Below are 17,997 nucleotides of genomic sequence, written 5' to 3'. Positions count from 1 at the left end.
TGAAATGAAAAGCGCGTCAACTAAACGACAGACATACGCAATGCTTTTGAAAATACTAAGTGCACGACACCTAACGTTAACAGGTTATTAAGTGAACAGATTAATAAAACATGACCAGCTATTATTTATAGTATTTACATCTCTTTCCGGGTGAGCGTTCGCATACCACCAGGGCTGAAAAACAAAGTTAAAGAATCATCCATCTGAAGATCATAAACTGCAACAATCTAAATGGAATTGAAGTTCAAAATCAATTGCGGTCAAATCCCGGAAACGTTTAGCGTGGTTTAAGATCACTTTATTCTATTAAGAGCAGTAATAATTAATTAGCGAGATTAGTGACAGATGTGTAGAGTAAAAAGAAGCGCTCTCTTCTATCATTTATAGAACACTCGAAAATATTATAGCCATGAGCCTTCTGAAAAAACATATCAGTTAACGCTTTAAATTGAGATTAAAAGCGGGGGTCTCAAAAGAATTCAACGAATTTCAAAACTAACGTTTGTCTAGCAAAATCAATTAGCCAAAAAAAAGATTCCAGCTTCGAAAACTGTTCGACCGAGCTGCTTACCAATGTTTCGCTGCTCATAGCTCGCACGAAGTTCATCTTTGTCTTGACACGCTGAAACACAAACCAACTGTTGAAAATCAAATGACGTCCCGAACTGTTTCTTTTTTATCTTAACTTGAACATACTGATAAGATGTCGGGTCTGAGAAGCGCTCTGAGTTTACTGGAAGCCATTTTGAATCTGAAAAAAGCATCTCAAAGAAATGTAGAAATCAGAGTTACCTTTTATTACCTTTTCCGATCATTTGTTTCTATCAACGAAACAAACTTCTAAAGCTAAGCCTCCCGATGTTATGTATACCAGGTTCTTTTGAATTTGCAAAGCAAATGACAAACATGAAAACTGAATGTAATAAAAATAAAATTAATTTTTTGTTTATTTTGATATTTATTTTGTGAAAATCATCCCCCCACACGCCATATTAGGTACAAAGTGGTGAATTTCGCTCGTAGAACATATCAATTATGGCAAATTATCTGCCTTCAACCAATTTGGAACGATTTCTAAGACGGATTAAATCTCTGCTTACATCTGAAATACATCGCGCGTAATTTGTCCCAATTTGGGCGAAATGGCAACCTTCAAAGCCACATGCCTTTTTTTCAAATTTAAGCTCAGGACAACAATATCTTTTGAATGATATTTAAAAAATCCGCCAAAAATGGCTAGTTAAAAAGTCGAAATTAGTTTAAAAAAACCCAACCCGAGCACAAATACTCCGTTACTTTCGTTAAGAAAGTCGGAACAAAAACTTCTAGCAGTAGCTTAGAGATCCCAAATTCAGACGTGTTTATAAGAGCAGTTGAGCAGGCCACCTGATAGCCGCAGTGCACACTGATTGATTTCAAATGAAAGACGGGAAAAACCGGGTTGATTTAAAGTCACAAAGAGCCTTCCAACGCGTACATAACTTCTATCTTAATGCCATCTAATTCGCTGAATCAGTTAGAATTTCCGAAGTTTTAATCTCAAATAGATAAACTCAAATCGAAGACTTATTCATGAGTCAATAGTCATTTTCAAGACTTATTCATGCAAAAATAGTCATTTTCAAATTATTTTCGAGATAATTCAATTTCTCTATTTCTTCATGTTGACCATGGTTTACAGCACGCAGACTCCAGCGAGATAAATCGATTCCCTGAAAAAATAAATTTGAAAAAGAAGACTTACTTTACACACGAGCGAATATTCCTTATATTCCTTGTTAATTGATATATTCCTTATCAATTAACCAAGTAGTTTCAGTGTAATTTAGGGTTAGTTTAAATGAAACCCGAACTTTTCAAAAAATCAATCACTTTCCCCATTGAAGCGACACAAAATAACGTACATCAGTCGATAACACATAAACTGAAACCATTTAGGCCGAATTTAACTTTTAAGCGAAAAAAGGAAAACCAAGGAAAATATACAACGTCAGGGCTATTCATTTTACAAATTAAGGAGAAAATCTAAAACACTTGCATCTGCAATGAAAACTGCTGACAGCACAAAAAACTTCCCCGATGCATCAACTAAGCCAACAAAACACAAGCTGACAAACAAAAGACCGACAATTCAATTTTTCCCGGAACATTTTTTTTTTCAAATTCATACATAATGAAAAAAAACAAGGTCCGCCAGGGACTCGGACCTCAGCCATTGAGGTGCAAAGCCAACCGCGTTTCTTCTCGGCCAAGAGGGAAAGAGTCTCGAAGTTGCACAGGTTTACTAATAAAGCAACTTCAAACTTTCTCACAGATTTGTAAAACTGGTTTACGGTAACTAGTTCCCGATTACAAGACACTTGCTCTCGCAAGTGTAAAGATAATTCTATGCCGCTATGTTTTGGCGATGTTTTGTTCGTATCGGCGAGCTTAGCTTACGCAGTATCATGCCAGGTATTTTCCTGTGCATAACTGACATTTAGACTCAAAAATTACTTAAGGGCGCTAATAAATGTGGCATTCGTTATTCCACATCAACTTAGTCATCCATAGAGCTCAGTTCAGGCAAAAAATATTTGTGTCATTTTTAGTGGCTATTTCATTTATGTAGAAAGGGATCTAGTTTCCGATTGCAAGAAACATATTAAACACGAGTGCAATAAATTCTGGATTTCTACTTACTTGAACCGAAAGCGCTTCTTGAATAAATGAATTGCATTTTGTGTAAGATGAAACATTCACCAACACTTTTAAGGCCTAAAGACAACAAACAAAATCATATGAAACTTCGGAATCCATTAACAAAACTGTTAAAAAAAACTAACACTAAGACGCAACTCCGGATCCGAACTATTTTCGACAAGTTCAACACAGGGAATTACACAACTAGTAGCAACTTTACCCAAAAACTCTTCGTTCAGAGTTACATTAGAGTAAAACTTCAGCCCAGCTAGGACAACTTGGTTCTCCAGATTATTTGAGTTGTCCCAGAAAATTGTGGTAACTTTTACAAACGATGGCTAAAAACAAGGATAAACTCAAAGTTATCATCATACTATGACAATTTTAGAGAAAGTGAGGATTTGAGCTTACTGAAAAAAATGCAAGACTTTCCGGATAACAAACGATATTGCTCAGCAAATCAAAAGCCGCAGCAACATTTTCGCTGTCAACCTGATTCGACGCTTGTAACCCAACAATTGCATCAACTGCAAGATTTATTGAGCGGTGAACAAGAGCAGTGTCCTGTAATAAACAAATTCCATGACTATGAAAACCACAAAATCTGATTTATGGACTCAAAAAAATGAAGCTAAGACTATAACATTTTGAGCTTCTTTAAATCCGAAATATGACACCATGTTTCTTAGCCTTGTTTTTCTCGGTTTCGCTGACTCCTTGGAAAAGGGTGCCGTTTTTGCGAGCTGAAACAAGACATTATCAAACAAGTCAACTTTTTTGAACTATAGCAGCACGCATAAATATTTCATACTTTTATATGTCGTCTCCCCTTGCAGAAGTGCCACACAAGGATAAGTCCACTAATTCCACCGGCAAGAAATAATAATCTTCTGTGTTGCATTCCAAACTAGCAGCCAACAGTTCTGGAAATGAAGACGCATAAAAGAACACGGATAGCCGGTTACTGTGCAAGTACCACAGATGTTCCGACCACACTGATTAAGGAAGATTTGGGTAAAAAACGACAGCAAATTCGAAGTTTCGAAGGGAACAATCATGTCTTTGGATGTGAAACATCTGTACGCTTCACGAAAAATAAGCTATAAAAATTCCTTACGGGAACTATACGGCCAGGAACGCCCACCTGAAATTCAAATAACAATAATGAACACAGAGGCTAAGCGGAGCTTCACCCCACTTTTGACATCACAATGAAAACACATTTGCAAGCTAGCACACAGAAAAGGAAAGCCACTGCATCCAAAAACAGTAAAAAAAAATAAACAACTTCAAAAAGCAGTGTGGAATAAGGTTTTTTGGCGCAAACACTTCCAGAAACACATTCGAAGGCGTTGAATAAAAATTCGAAAAACATTATTGAGCGGCAACTGAGCCAAAAACTTAAGTTAACTCAGTTCAGATCAGTTCAGTTGTTTTTTGATTTTTTAGGCGTTTTGTCGCTTCTATCGATCAGCTCATGATGTACTCATTTTCGATTAATTCGTCTCAAATTTATTTATTCCGCTTTTCTTCCAATAATTGTCCAGTTTTTTCTTGAAAGCGTTCAAGGTCTTCGGGTCAATTAATTCTCCTGGCAACATATTCCAATCTGTAGCTGATCTAAAAGTTTTTCCGCAATTCGAAGTTGACCTTCTTCGTTATCACTTTTTTGTCATTTATCCTTGTGTCACGATTATTCAATTCGAACATGTCTTTTGTATCTTCAGTGAACTGAAACAAAGTTTTGTAGAAATGGTAGAAAGAATCAAAATGATCACTGTTTTCCTTTAAGGAATCTAGCAGTTGGTTGAAAATGACGTGACACATGAGAAAATGATGGAGTTTGAACCTCTGTTGGAAGCTTCGGGAGAAAGCAACCTCCGGAGTATCAACCTGACACATAAGGAATGCCCATGCCACTGCCTGGCACAGACAGTATGGTATCCGGAGTATTCAAACCTCAACTTGATATGGCAGTGGAAGAAATTCGGTCAGTCGGGTTACCCAACCATCAGCAGATGGTCACCCTTTTTGTGGAGAGCTCGACGCTGGCGTTGCGGTGGATCGAGGAAAACGTGACGAAATATCGAGAGTCGAGGGCACCAACAGCGGAATCGATACACGCCATTGATTACAACCGGAGGCTTGAGTTGTTTGAGACTGCGTGCAAAGTTTTCTCTATACCCATGGAGGTGAGGCACGTGAGAGGTCGCATAAGATTCTTCCCATGTTTTCGAGCAAAGGTGACGACTTGGTTGTACACGAAGACGAAAGATCACATGAAGAAGCATCAGAACGAGTATCGGAGTATCGAAAGTTCCTGGCCGAGATAGGGCCGGAAGCTTTCAAGAGTCCCTTGCTAACCCATGCGATAACCACGGGTTGGAAAAGAGTTGAAGGAGGACTTGGAGGAGGACTTGGAGGAGGACTTGGCGAAGAACATGGGCCTGAGTTTGCACAATTCTTTTGCTTGACTAGGAAATCTAAAGTGAAGGGTCTGCCGGATCAGGCGAAGAGGCTACAAGAGCAAAGGGAGTGGATGCGGGCCCACGAACAGCTGAAGGCATGGGAAGAGACGAACAGCTGAAGGCATGGGAAGAGATTGTAATCAGTTCCGATGGCAACGAAGAACTGGCAAGGCAGATTACGATGTCGAAAGTGTCAGGACCCAGTACCTCGAAGACAAGGGCACGAACTGAAGAGGGTGTTCAGGGATTGGTTTTTGAGTCGTGATCGGGGGAAAGAATGTGCCAGTCGGTCATATTTGGAAGTTTGACCTTGAGAGAAGCAAAAAACACTTAATTTTGGAGTGAAATTAAATTTTTCAAAATTTCGAATGGAACCTGTCATGCACGATTTTCTCGCGATAACTGAAAATCAGAAAAGAGAAGTCAGAACGATCGAGTGACAATCGCGGGAAAGTTGCTAGAAAAATCAGTGGAAAATTGCTAATCGCAATTTCAGTAGCGATAATAATCCAGAGTAGAGCTGTCCCATCTAGAAGAGAGACGAGCGCATCCCCACGAACTGGATTGTTGTGATTGGAGTATTATTCTAAACTGGACTAGAGTGAACCTTCGGTGGAAAGGTGGACAGCTAGAGTGTCCCAATGGTTCACGAGAACTGACATTCTAGAGTACAAATTTGTTCTTGTCGTTAAAACTGACAAACATTAAACTCAATTTAGTTACTTTATTGATTCTTGAGTTGCACACCGACTTATTTACTTCCTGATTCTTGAGCGTGCTACAATGTGAGTACTAATTTAAATTTCTAGAGTGTGTTTTACAATTGTCATGTTGAGGTAAGGCGAGTTTTAGGTTGATCCATCTGAAATGGATCAAAGTTCCACTGTCTAATAAAAAGTAATTTAACGGATTGTTCCAACCCGGTTTTTAATGGCGTTCATGTATTTTGGGTATCTAGAGACCTAAGTATGGGGACGTTTCTAATTCTAGAGTGGGGGGATATTTTAGTAGTAGCCTTTAAGCTGTAACGGGTCGTAGTCTCATGTCACAAGCGAACCGAATTGGCTCCGACTGATTTGAGGTACAAAAACACAAGAGATAGTGTCCCTGACTCTTGAGCCAATGGTTATAGGGCCTATTTTTCTTAAGCCTCATGTGTGACTGCAGTAGACGAATGTTACATAGTGTTTTTATGGCGCTCCTGGGTGTTTACGACATCAAGACTACGGAGTCGAACCCACTTGAGACAGCTTCGGGCTGAATGCCCATTCTAGAGTACCGGCGGTACGGTTCGACAGGAACGTGCAAACCTTCCGGTTGTACCGTGATAGCTTTTTAAGAAAACTCAAGAAAACTTCCTGGTACGCTCTCCGAACGAGGCTTAGCTAACCGAGTAAAGGGGAAAACAAGGGGGACAAAAACACGAGCAAAAAGACAAAAAGCGAAACAAAAACCAAAAAAGAATAGAAAAAGGAACAAAAACCATAAAACGAAAAAAGACAGTGACTTTGACACCAGATTAGTTGGATCAAACCTTTATATTAATTAAATAGTATACCCATACTGTTTTACAAGTTCCATCGTTTCGATCAACCTAGTAATTTAATCCAGTAACCTTAATAAAGAGCCCGAGTGTGGGGCGTTGTCAAGGGTTTTCAGATAGCTTGGAACTTAGCTGAACCAATAGGAGACTTGACTGGAAGAGGTGACCAGCCGAGTGGAAAAGTGGTTCAGGAGCACTTGAGCTGAACCAATTGGAGACTTGACTGGAAGAGGTGACCAGCCGAGTGGGAAAGCGGTTCAGGAGCACTTGAGCTGAACCAATTGGAGAATTGACTGGAAGAGGTGACCAGCCGAGTGGGAAAGCGGTTCAGGAGCACTTGAGCTGAACCAATAGGAGACTGGACTGGAAGAGGTGACCAGTCGAGTGGGAAAGTAGCCAAGAAGGATTTGGCAGTTCTCGAGTTCTCAAGTTGAGCAGAATGGGTATCGTTGAAATTCAAATTACATTATAGGAAATAAGTGTAAAATTGGATAAGCGATATCCACCGGTTTTGAGAAACGTTTTTACTTGAGCAGGCCTGGAGACAGGTCTACGGTTTTCTCTTGAGAGGTTTAGCACCCGGCGCTTAAGGTGATTTTAGGCTTAAGAAGGGGGGCTAAAAAGGGGGGAGGTTAGAAGGGGGGCTGGTTAAGTTAGAGGTTGGCGGTTGTAAATTGTAAAAAGGAGAGAAATTAGAGTAACTAATTGGTCGACATCGTTGATTTAGTTACATTAGTCATTTACACGCGTTGGTCATAGGAAACGGATATCCAAAATTGGAATTAGGTTAAGGTAGGTACCCTGGTCGGATCGGTAGGGGGAAACGGACATAGACAGTTTTTGTGATACCCCATAAGATCGCTAGCAGGGGGGAAGGAAACGCGTGGAAATTAGGTACCAGACATTTTTTTTTTCGACGAAAGGTAGACATTGGTCACCTTTGAAGTTTAGGTGGGCTCATTTTTCAGTTTTTATTACTTTTTCTGGCTTGGATTTTTTGGTTGCATTTTGGGGAGGATTTGTGTTTAGTTTTTATACGAACAGGTGATCACAAGATACCTGCGCACAGGTTTTGGTCTCAAGTTGCTTGGAACATTGAAATAGAGGTAACTAAAAAGAAATAAGAAAAAAAGGGGGGTCAGCATTTGGCTTTTAAGAAAGGGTTTTTGGGGAAATTTTACTAGAGCTTGAGTAGTGGTACAAGGCACAGTGAATCAAGAAGTCCAAATAACGAAAAAGAGAGAAGTCCCACCGCTCAGACACTTGTCAAACAGCCTTGGGACAGTGCCAAAGAAGTCCAGGGACAGTGTTGGACCAGAACAGTCTTGATACAGTCTTGGGACAGTGGTCTTGGGACAGTGGTCTTGGGACAGGGTCTTGGGACAGTGGTCTTGGGACAGTGGTCTTGATACATTCTTGGGACAGTGGTCTTGGGACAGTGGTCTTGGGACAGTGGTCTTGGGACAGGTTCTTGGGACAGTGGTCTTGGGACAGGGTCTTGGGACAGTGGTCTTGGGACAGTGGTCTTGGGACAGGGTCTTGGGACAGTGGTCTTGGGACAGTGGTCTTGGGACAAGGGTCTTGGGACAGTGGTCTTGGGACAAGGGTCTTGGGACAGGGGTCTTGGGACAAGGGTCTTGGGACAGTGGTCTTGGGACAGTAGTCTTGGGACACTAGCCTTGGGATAGTAGTCTTGGGACAGTAGTCTTGGGACACTAGCCTTGGGACAGTAGTCTTGGGACACTAGCCTTGGGACACTAGCCTTGGGACAGTAGTCTTGGGACACTAGCCTTGGGACACTAGCCTTGGGACAGTAGTCTTGGGACACTAGCATTGGGACAGTAGTCTTGGGACACTAGCCTCGGGACAGTAGTCTTGGGACACTATCCTTGGGACACTGGCCTTGGGACAGTAGTCTTGGGACACTAGCCTTGGGACAGTAGTCTTGGGACACTAGCCTTGGGTCAGGGGTCTTGGGACACTGACGGAGTACTGGGACATTACCGAACAGTCTTGGGACAGTAAAAGGAAGCCTGGGACGGTACGAAGAAGAGTAGGGACGGTAACTGGAAGTCTTAGGACAGTATAAAAATTGAAGTAAAATTACAACAAGTTATTTTAAGACAGAATTGAGACAGAACAAGACTAATTGGAACCCGGTACGGTTGGGACCACGAATAAAGAAAGTTACTTGAAGATTTTAGAGAACTGGAACAAGGTTTTTATCACGTTGTATATTTTCTTTTAAGAATTTGTTTCCACAAAATTTTTTTTTATTCTTAGAATAGAATTGTGTATATAATAATATTGTAAATAAGGGAAATTGTAAATAGAAATAATGAAACGGAGTAGGGTACCGGTGCTTGAAAAAAGGTCAAGTGGATCAAACACGAAATATAACTCGTCGCTGCGTGGAACAACATCAAGGGGCACAGGCAAAACAAGAAATAACTTTTCAGTTAGCATGGTCAGCACGAGGAGTGGCACCGAGAGCAAGACGCGAGAAGATGCGAGGGAAAAACAGGTGGAGCCTACAATCGAAATCGACCTAGAGACACCAGACCAGAGCGTAGATGAACTGGAGAAAAAGACGACGGAGTCAACTCCAATGCCCAATGCAGAAGAACCAAACCCGAAACCCATAAAGTTCTCACCAATAGACGATGTGGAAGATGCAATTGGCAACACCGAAGAAACGATGAAAGAAGACTCTCAAGTAAAAAAGACATCTTTTACAGAAAGGTTGGCGATGATGGTCGGAATAAAAACGAAAGAGAACGTGACTGAAGAACCAAAAGCTGAAAGAGCACGAACATTTGGGACAGTGAGCACGAAGACGACAGAAGCCAATCCGAGAGAGGAACAAACTAAAGCAGAAGCAACGGCCGAAGAAAGACCAACGGCTGACCATGAAGAGGCTACTCTTGAGCTAGGTGACTTGATGGCAAAACTGAATCAGATCGACAAAAAGCTGAAGCACAGCGAAGAGGACAGAGAAGTGATAAGAAAAGAATTAAGATACAACAAACACGAGTATCTGGATAGTTATTTTAACCTGGCTAAGGCAACAGACGAGAGACTCAAGGAGATGACAGATAAGGTAGAAGCCACCAATAAAGAACGAGAAGGGAACATCAAAAAAGATTTGCAACAGTTGAAAAACCGATATGATGATGTCAACAGCCAAATAGGTAGCCTGGAAAAGAGGCTGGACACAATAAGCAAGAATCAGGCCGAAAGTTCATGTGCAATACAGACGAAATTGGATGCAATCTTGAGAAATTCTACCTCACAAGAAAGACCGGCAGCGGATCGCACGCAAGGCACCAGAGTTGACTTTGTGGAACCACAAAGGGGCAAACGGCAATCGACACCGTTGCCCTTAACCCGGGATACGGTGAGCATAGCACCAACGGCTGATAAAACAATCATGAAAAGTGGGAATTCAAACACAACGAGTGGTCCGGGGGACTCAACAGCTAGCAGCAACGCAGGTCCGGATGCCATGACGTGGGCAAGCACTTGGGAGATGATGAACAGGACTCTAGAGGCCTTCGCCACGAGGAACACTAACTCGAGCGATAGGAGAGACGGAAAATCAAGGAAAACTTTCAAGAAGCCAAAAGAATTCAAAGACGACTCAGATGGATGCATTGACACGTGGGTGGAAGTGATGAGATTACATCTAGAACAAGATAACTTAAATGATGAAAGGCAAGCATGCACAGCCATACTCAGTAACCTGGAAGGCACGGCATTGAAATGCGTGGTTGCAAAGAAAGAAGAAGAACGCGATACCGCGGACAAGATCTTCGAGATATTGCTGAATCGATTCGGGTCAGGCATGAAGGGTCACCAAGCGATGATGCGATTTGAAAAGAGAAGGCAGAGGGACGACGAGTCAATAGATCGGTTCCTAGATGATCTCGAGAGCTTGAGAAGAAGGAGTGACCCAGAGGAGTCGACAAACAGAAGAAACTTTAGCATTGCCTCGAAGTTCATTGATGGGGTAAAAAGTGACGACTTAAGGACAATGTTAGCAACATACTACACATTGTCGAAAGACAGCGCACCAACCCCAGAAGAAATGAGACAGAAATCAAGGGAATACATGCTGATGAAACCCAAGAAATACTCATATACAGAAAACAGGAACGCGCAAGGGGGAAGTCAACCCCAGAGGTCGTCATGGTACAAGCCTAGAGATGACATGGACAAGCGCAGATCATGCGCGAACTGCGGGTCGGCGGATCACCACGTGGCTGACTGCACAACATACAAACAAGGCATGAAGAGTCTAGGATATGCACCAGATGAGGAGGACATGAGCCAGATGGAGGAACACGAGTACTATAGTGGCTTAATCATCAAGATAGGCGCAAGATGCTTCTTCTGTAACCAGGAGGGGCACTTCAGAATGGATTGTCCCTTGTTCTGGGAAGCGGTCAAGGACCAGAGTCACCCCAAACATAAGTTGGCATTAGCGGCAGTGCAGAATCAGCGGAATAGACAAAACGAGTTTGAATCTAGGAACTTAGGAGCACCAAGCACGGAATTGCCGACGAACACAGTGAAAGCTGTAACACATGTTAATGGTGCGATAGAGTCCGCGGCTGGGAACTCGCTAGAGATAAACTATGAGAAAGTGGCGACGGAAGCAATTGCCAAAGTAAAACAGGATCTGGCTGCGAAAGAAATAGAGCAACGACTAAAGCTGGAGATCGAAAGACAGAATTTCAACGAAGCATTAACCGGATCGAACCAAACACCAGAGGCTGTACCGGGCTCAACAAAGACGGGGAATTGTAACACTGTAAAAATGGTGACGGGAAAGCCATTCGGCATATCGAAAATTGGGGCTAGCATAATGTCGATAATCACAGTGGGCGGCCACGAGGTAACCAGAAACTTGAGCGAACCGAGCGACCAGACGATAATGCACATTGACGTGTACGCAGATTACTTGAGCTGTATAAGCCCACAAACGACTTCTAGAGCCTTGAGAGCACTACTCATGAGAGGGGGCAGCAAGTCGGTACGTGTTGATAGCAGATATACTGAAGCTTATGGTCCACACGAGGTGATGCTAAATATAGATGGGATTAACATCTATACCAAGACGATGATAACATGTGACGAAGACCTAATTGGACAAATCTACGTAGGGAAAGAAGAATTGAAAGTGAGATCGATTGGACACTGCGCCATGCTTGAAGAAGATGCAATGCACATCGGGACGGAGGCAGATGTGACAGGGCACGTGCTGGATATAAGTGGCAAAAAGACTCAGTTGCGTGGGTTGCTTGACACGGGAGCAGTCTTGAGCGTCATACCAATCGAAACTTGGGAGAGGATGGGCTTTGACAAAGGTGACTTGATAGACTCGAGAATACGGCTGTCGGCTGCAAACAAAGGGGCCCTTCGGGTGCTGGGCAGGACGCCGATAATAGCCCTCAATTTGGGGGAACGTAACCTGTGGATGAGCTTTATCGTGGTAGAAAACCTAGATGAATCTGACCAATTCATTTTGGGCAGAGACTTCATCAGGAATTTCGACGTAACGATTGATCTAAATAACGCAATGTTCAGGATACGGAACCCGGATAGGAGGTACGCAATCAAACCGGTAAATTTAATAATGGCAAATGAAAACAAAGCACCGGTATTCTTGAGTAGGAGGGTGAGGCTAAAAGCTAATGAAGCGGCAATCGTAAGTTTGAGGATGAAAAATTACAATGAACTAAGTGACAACAAGCAAATGTGCATAGTTCCGAATCCTAATAGTCAAAGTGCTGCTGTTTTAGGAAGATCATTTTCGATAACGAAGAGCGGCCTCTGCGTCAGTGTCTTGTTGAATACCCTTGATATACCGATCACGATACAGAGAGGGAGGAAACTGGGATATGCTTTACCGGTTAAAACTCGATATGAAACAATTGAGAACTCAAAACAAAATGAAGTTGTTGATTGTCCCAATCACAGGGACAAAATTTGTATCTTGAGACGATTGCAGAAAATAAAAGATTCTTCAGGTCTTATTAAATCACTTAAGTCAGAAACGGATGATGGTCTTTCGAGCTGTTCGAACTTTCCAGAGCGACCCACACTAGATGAAATGCAAAATGAAAAACCGGTCCTGCCGGAGATTGAACATTTGAGGGGCAAACTGAAAGATGAACAGCTCGAAGCCATCAAAGACGTACTAGAGCGGAACGAGGAAGTTTTTTCGAGGCATAAGGCGGATATCGGGTGTTGTAATTTCGTTGAGCATGAAATAGAACTTGAGGAAAACGCGGTACCACACAGGGAGGGGGCGAGGCGCATGACCCCACACAAATCGGACGCGTGTAGAAAAGAGATCGAGACGTTACTAGAGTATGACATGATAGAACCATCCAAGTCACCGTGGGCGTGTGGAGTAGTGATGGCCAAAAAGAAAGGCGACCAGTTGAGGTTTTGTTGTGACTTTCGATACCTGAACTCCGTCACGGTGAAGGATGCCTATCCCATACCTAGGATTGATGAGAGCCTCTCGAAGTTAGGTGATGCAAAATTTTTTACGACTCTTGATTTAGGCTCGGCCTTTTGGCAAGTACCACTAAGGAAGCAGGACAGGGACAAGACAGGGTTTGCCTGCGAGTTGGGTCTGTTTCAATGGAAACGGATGCCGTTTGGACTTTGCAATGCCACAGCCACGTTTCAGCGGTTGATGGCACACGCGCTGATAGGCGTAACGAAGAAGTATGGCAACCTGGTAATGTGCTACGTGGATGACGTGGTAATAGCGACGCCAACACTGGAAGACCACATTGAGAGACTAGACGAAGTGTTTGCATGCATGAAGAGGTCGGGGCTAAAGTGTAAACCATCAAAGTGCGAGATACTCAAGGACTCAATAAAATACTTGGGCAGGATGGTAGACAAGCACGGCATCAGACCTGATACGGACGCCGTGGAAGCAGTCCTGACCTGGAAATCACCGAAGACAGAGCACCAGTTGATGAGCTTCCTGGGTTTCGCTAACTATTATAGAGAGTTCATCAAAGGCTATGCAGACAAGGTATACCCGATGCAACAATTAATGAGACACAAGGGCAAGAAGTTCACGTGGAACAACGCAGCAGAAGAGTCATTCCAGAGGATAAAGAAAGAGCTATGTGAGGCACCAGTACTGGGTATGCCGACTGAGAAAGGGATGTACGTGCTGGACACGGATGCGTCGGTAGTCGCGATTTCTGGGATTCTCCACCAAGAACAAGAATGGAATGGGAAGACAGTCTTGAGACCAATAGCGTACGGGAGCAAAGTCCTGAGTGACACGGAAATGAAGTACGGAGCACCGAAAGCTGAGATGTTCGCGGTGGTTACCTTTGTCGAGAAATACAGGGCATACCTGGGCAGTGAGCCATTCAAGTTGCGAGTCGACAACAGAGCACTGAGCTGGCTGAAAACGTACTCAATGGACCAAAGTTACATTGGGAGGTGGATAGTTCGCCTGGACGGATACAACATGATAATTGAGCATAGAACGCGAGATAAACATCAAAATGCCGACAGCTTGAGTAAGAAGACGGAGTTCTATGAGAGACAAGAGCAAAGAGAAGCAGACAGACCTGAAATCAAAGATGGCTTCTCATTCATGGACAAGGAAACGTACGACAGTCTTCCACTCACGAGATGGCTGGACAAGTCAGGCAAACCGATAGAAGATCATCCTGAATTGCCTAAAGAGCCTCCAGAGAAGACCATCTTGAGGAAGAGCAAGAGGATTCCGATTGAGATTATACTCAAGTCGAAGATCGTGAAGGAGACGCTCAAGGCAAAAGGCTATGATCTTAACCAGGTGGAAGCAGGAACTGCACAGATAGATGATGACTTAATGAGGTTGCTCGAGAAACTATCAGATGATAAGCCCGTGATCCAGGAGAAGGGTCAAGAGAAACCGGAGTTCACTATACTTCGGAGAAAAGAGACAGTGAACGATACTGACTCATCAAGAGGAAGCGTCACTGACAGCAAAGATGTCGTGCGGTCACTAGTTGACAAAATCCCCGAAGACATTCTGGAGCAGACCAAGGTTAGGAAAAAGAAAGTGACGTTCAAGGAAGATACTGAACACCTGGGACTAGGTCAAGAGTCCGGGGAGTGTTCCAGGTTCACGGAAGAAGGAACCGGAGAAGGAAAATTGTCCGGGGAGCGTGAAGGATGGGATGAAGACTCGGATGAGAGCAGCGAAAACCAAGACAGTCTGTGCATGATACTGGCGGAAGAGAAGACAAGGCACCACGACAGGGAGTTACAGACGGATCCATCTCCAGGAACATACAACATGGACATACAGGAGATGCGAGGTGATGAGGAACTTGAGAAAATTGCGGTCGCAAGGAAACCATTCAGGGAACTATCATGCAACTCAAACATCAGAACGAATCTGGTGCCAGAAGATGATATGAAAATTGTGAAAAGGATGATATGCGTGAAACTGAGTGATGACATCCACAACCCTGGTGAGATGAATGGACAGATCATGGCGCTAAAGGAGCATGTCAAGGCAAGATATAGGCTGTCAGACTTAATAAGAGCCCAGAAGAATGACAAAATGACAAGTAAACTCTCCAAATGGATCCAGTCGGGGGTCAAGGAGAAGGGGGAACTTGAGGAAGACAGCTACAAGATCTTGAGCCAGTTCTACAAAGAAAAGAAAGACTTACTTTATCACACAGCTGATGGAGTGGTAGCGTGCAAGAGGAGAGATGAGGAAAAGATATTACACAAACACAACCTCATCATACTACCACAATTGTACCAGACAGAGGTGCTTTTCAGATCACACGACCAGATGGGTGACCAGGGGATAGACAAAGTACAACAAAGGATACTTCACAGATTTGATTGGCCAGGAATGAGAAAAGCTTGCGAGAGATGGGTGAATGCCTGCCTGGCATGTCTCCAGGTAAAAGACCCAAGGAAGATGAAGTTTCCCCTCAAGTCCGTTGAGAGCTCGGAGTTCAATGAAGTGGTGCAGATAGACCATCAAAAAATCTGCATGACAGAGTCGGGATACAACCAGATACTTGTTATAATAGATCACTTCACAAAGTTGGCGGAAGCGGTTCCGTGCCAGACAGCCTCGGCCGAAGAGACATGTGATCATCTGATAACGCATTGGATATCGCGGTATGGTTGTCCAATGACTTTCCAGTCGGACAACGGCAAAGATTTTGTGGGGGACTTGACAAAAGAATTGATGAAGAGATCGCACATTGCTCAAGCACACTCGACGACCTATCATCCGCAGACCAATGGGTTGGTAGAGAGACAAAACAGGACACTGGTCAACATGTTAAGGGTGTACTGCTCAAGATACATGACGGACTGGGACAAATACCTGCCACAGGTAGTAGGAGCCTACAACAGTACACAGCATTCAACTACGGGCATCAGTCCTTTCATGATGTTGACGGGCAGGGAGAGAGCAATGCCTCTGACATTCTTTTACCCGGAATACGAGGGGAAAAGGACGTCGCCTCAGGCATACGTGAAAGAAGCGATCAAAAGACAACAGGAGTTGAACGAGCTATGCAGGAGGAACACGGCGCAAGCGCAAATGAGGCAACGCAGGAAATACGACGAAAAAATATTAAGAGCAAAGCCATATGAAGTGGGCCAATACGTGTGGGTCTTCCAAAATGTAATACCGCCCAAGGGAACAAAGAAACTACTCAAGAAGTGGAGGGGACCATTCATGATAACGGAGGTTCATCAACAAGGACGGTTCTATCGCTTGAGTACTGGGCGAGCGGCACATTATGAAAATCTGAAGCCTCACGTCCCGTCCCCAGAGGATTGGTGCATACCGAAGGACATGGAGGGTCTTGAGTACCTGGTGGTAGAGCCAGCGTGTGAAGTGAATGAGAAAGGTACTCGAGAGAAAAATGATGGTAATGAGAACTTGAGTTTGGACGACAATGAAAAGATAGGAGTGGGGTCTGATGCAGGATCATTTGTAGAAGAAGACTGGAACGACCCGGAGCAAGACGAGGTGCTGAAGTGGATGGAGCCGGATCGACCAACACCACCGGAAACCAGGACTGGCAATCGTAAACGCACCGGCATGAGGTACAACAGGTACGGGGATGACTTCTTGATCGATAAGATACAGCCAGACAATTTGGGCGAGGAATTACTGAAGGCAGGCGAACTGGAATCCGGAGAGGAATGGCAGGTCATTGACGATGGTGGTCATTTTCCGCAGGATGATTACTCGACGCCAGAAGTAGAAACGGATCTCGAACAGAGTGAGATAGAGAGGAGGGAGAACACGAACTTGAGGATTCTAGAGTGGATGCGTGATGTCAAAGACGAGAGCCGCGAAGGACAAAGCATTCAGCAAGTCGATGTATCAGCAGCAAATTACATGAAGACAGAGGACCCTCTTTTCGGATGGACGGCAACAGACAGGCCACTGGACATTCATCAGGACAATTCAGACCCGACAACATCGACGGGGACGTTGATAAATATTTTTGTCCGGGGAGTGGGGGTAGGACTTACCCACACCGAAAATTTGATGATAAAGAAGCTCAAGGAAGTGGGAGAAACGAGCGAATTGGAACTGGAGGAAGAAGAGCCAGAGCCTACTATAGGTCGGAATTTCAAAACGAAATTCGAAATACCCAAAGAATACTCGGAGAACATCATGATAACGGATAGCGACTTCATCCTGTCAAACAGGACCAGCGCGATCTGCATCACGGCGGACATGAGTTTCAAATCAAGATTGGAAGCTGACTTCAAAAGAGAGTACCAGAATGTAGAGTTTCTGTTCAGACAGAGACCAGGACTGGGAGGGATGGCAGCGCTTCCACCGTCAGTGGCACAAGTCTCGGGCAAATATCTGTGCTTCCTAGTAACGAGGGTCAATGACAGGAACACAATTGATCCCGAACACGTGATATTGGCACTAACAAGATTACGAGACTTCATGATTGAAAGAGGGATAACAGAGGTCTCAATGCCGGTGTATGACCCAAACAGGGGCAAACTGAGCCCAAGGGAATTGTACGCTATCCTACATGTGGTCTTTGCAGAAACTGAGATAATGGTGTATCTTCATAAGAAGTACTACTTGAGCATCGCCTGAGTCGGGTACATGGGGGTATCGAGTCGGGTGTGAGGGAGGAGTCTTGAGTTAGGTACTGGGGTGCGGCGCAGGTAAAGGGATCTTAAGATATGATTGGCATGACAATTGAATTAAAAAAAAAAGAGTTAACGGTGCTAAAACATAAAATGAATCTGCATGCT

At 43.7% G+C, this 17,997-nt stretch overlaps 2 protein-coding genes across 6 annotated transcripts in view; both read right to left on the bottom strand.

Moving 5' to 3' along the window:
• The window catches only part of LOC134842977 (isocitrate dehydrogenase [NAD] subunit gamma, mitochondrial-like), a 342,547-nt gene that overhangs the window by 4,320 nt on the left and 320,230 nt on the right, over nt 1-17,997 (bottom strand). For 2 of the 3 annotated variants that reach the window (XM_063859527.1, XM_063859526.1), the window contains exons 2-4: nt 697-753; nt 572-622; nt 139-174 (exon numbers count right to left, since the gene is read on the bottom strand). In XM_063859527.1, the coding sequence (XP_063715597.1) occupies nt 139-174; nt 572-622; nt 697-744 (135 nt within the window). In that variant the 5' untranslated portion in view covers nt 745-753. The remainder of the gene's footprint in view (nt 1-138; nt 175-571; nt 623-696; nt 754-17,997) is intronic. The other variant, XM_063859528.1, reaches the window with a different exon arrangement.
• LOC134842979 (uncharacterized) lies at nt 764-4,418 on the bottom strand. Of its 3 annotated transcripts, XM_063859532.1 has the most exons (7): nt 3,800-4,413; nt 3,494-3,605; nt 3,327-3,425; nt 3,094-3,246; nt 2,826-3,020; nt 2,683-2,757; nt 764-1,712 (listed from the first exon to the last, which is right to left on the bottom strand). In XM_063859532.1, the coding sequence occupies exons 2-7, from the start codon at nt 3,581-3,583 to the stop codon at nt 1,602-1,604; spliced, it is 723 nt and encodes a 240-aa protein (XP_063715602.1). In that variant the 5' UTR covers nt 3,584-3,605; nt 3,800-4,413; the 3' UTR covers nt 764-1,601. The 3 variants fall into 3 exon arrangements, with proteins under 3 accessions (XP_063715602.1, XP_063715603.1, XP_063715601.1); XM_063859533.1 differs by having other exon boundaries at nt 3,360-3,425; nt 3,494-4,418; XM_063859531.1 differs by having other exon boundaries at nt 3,494-4,413.

The sequence above is a fragment of the Symsagittifera roscoffensis genome, chromosome 3 (assembly GCF_963678635.1).
Source record: "Symsagittifera roscoffensis chromosome 3, txSymRosc1.1, whole genome shotgun sequence".
NCBI classification, from domain to species: domain Eukaryota; kingdom Metazoa; phylum Xenacoelomorpha; order Acoela; family Convolutidae; genus Symsagittifera; species Symsagittifera roscoffensis.
The sequence above is the reverse complement of the archived record's forward strand: the minus strand, read 5'-3'. Positions and strand labels throughout refer to the sequence as shown.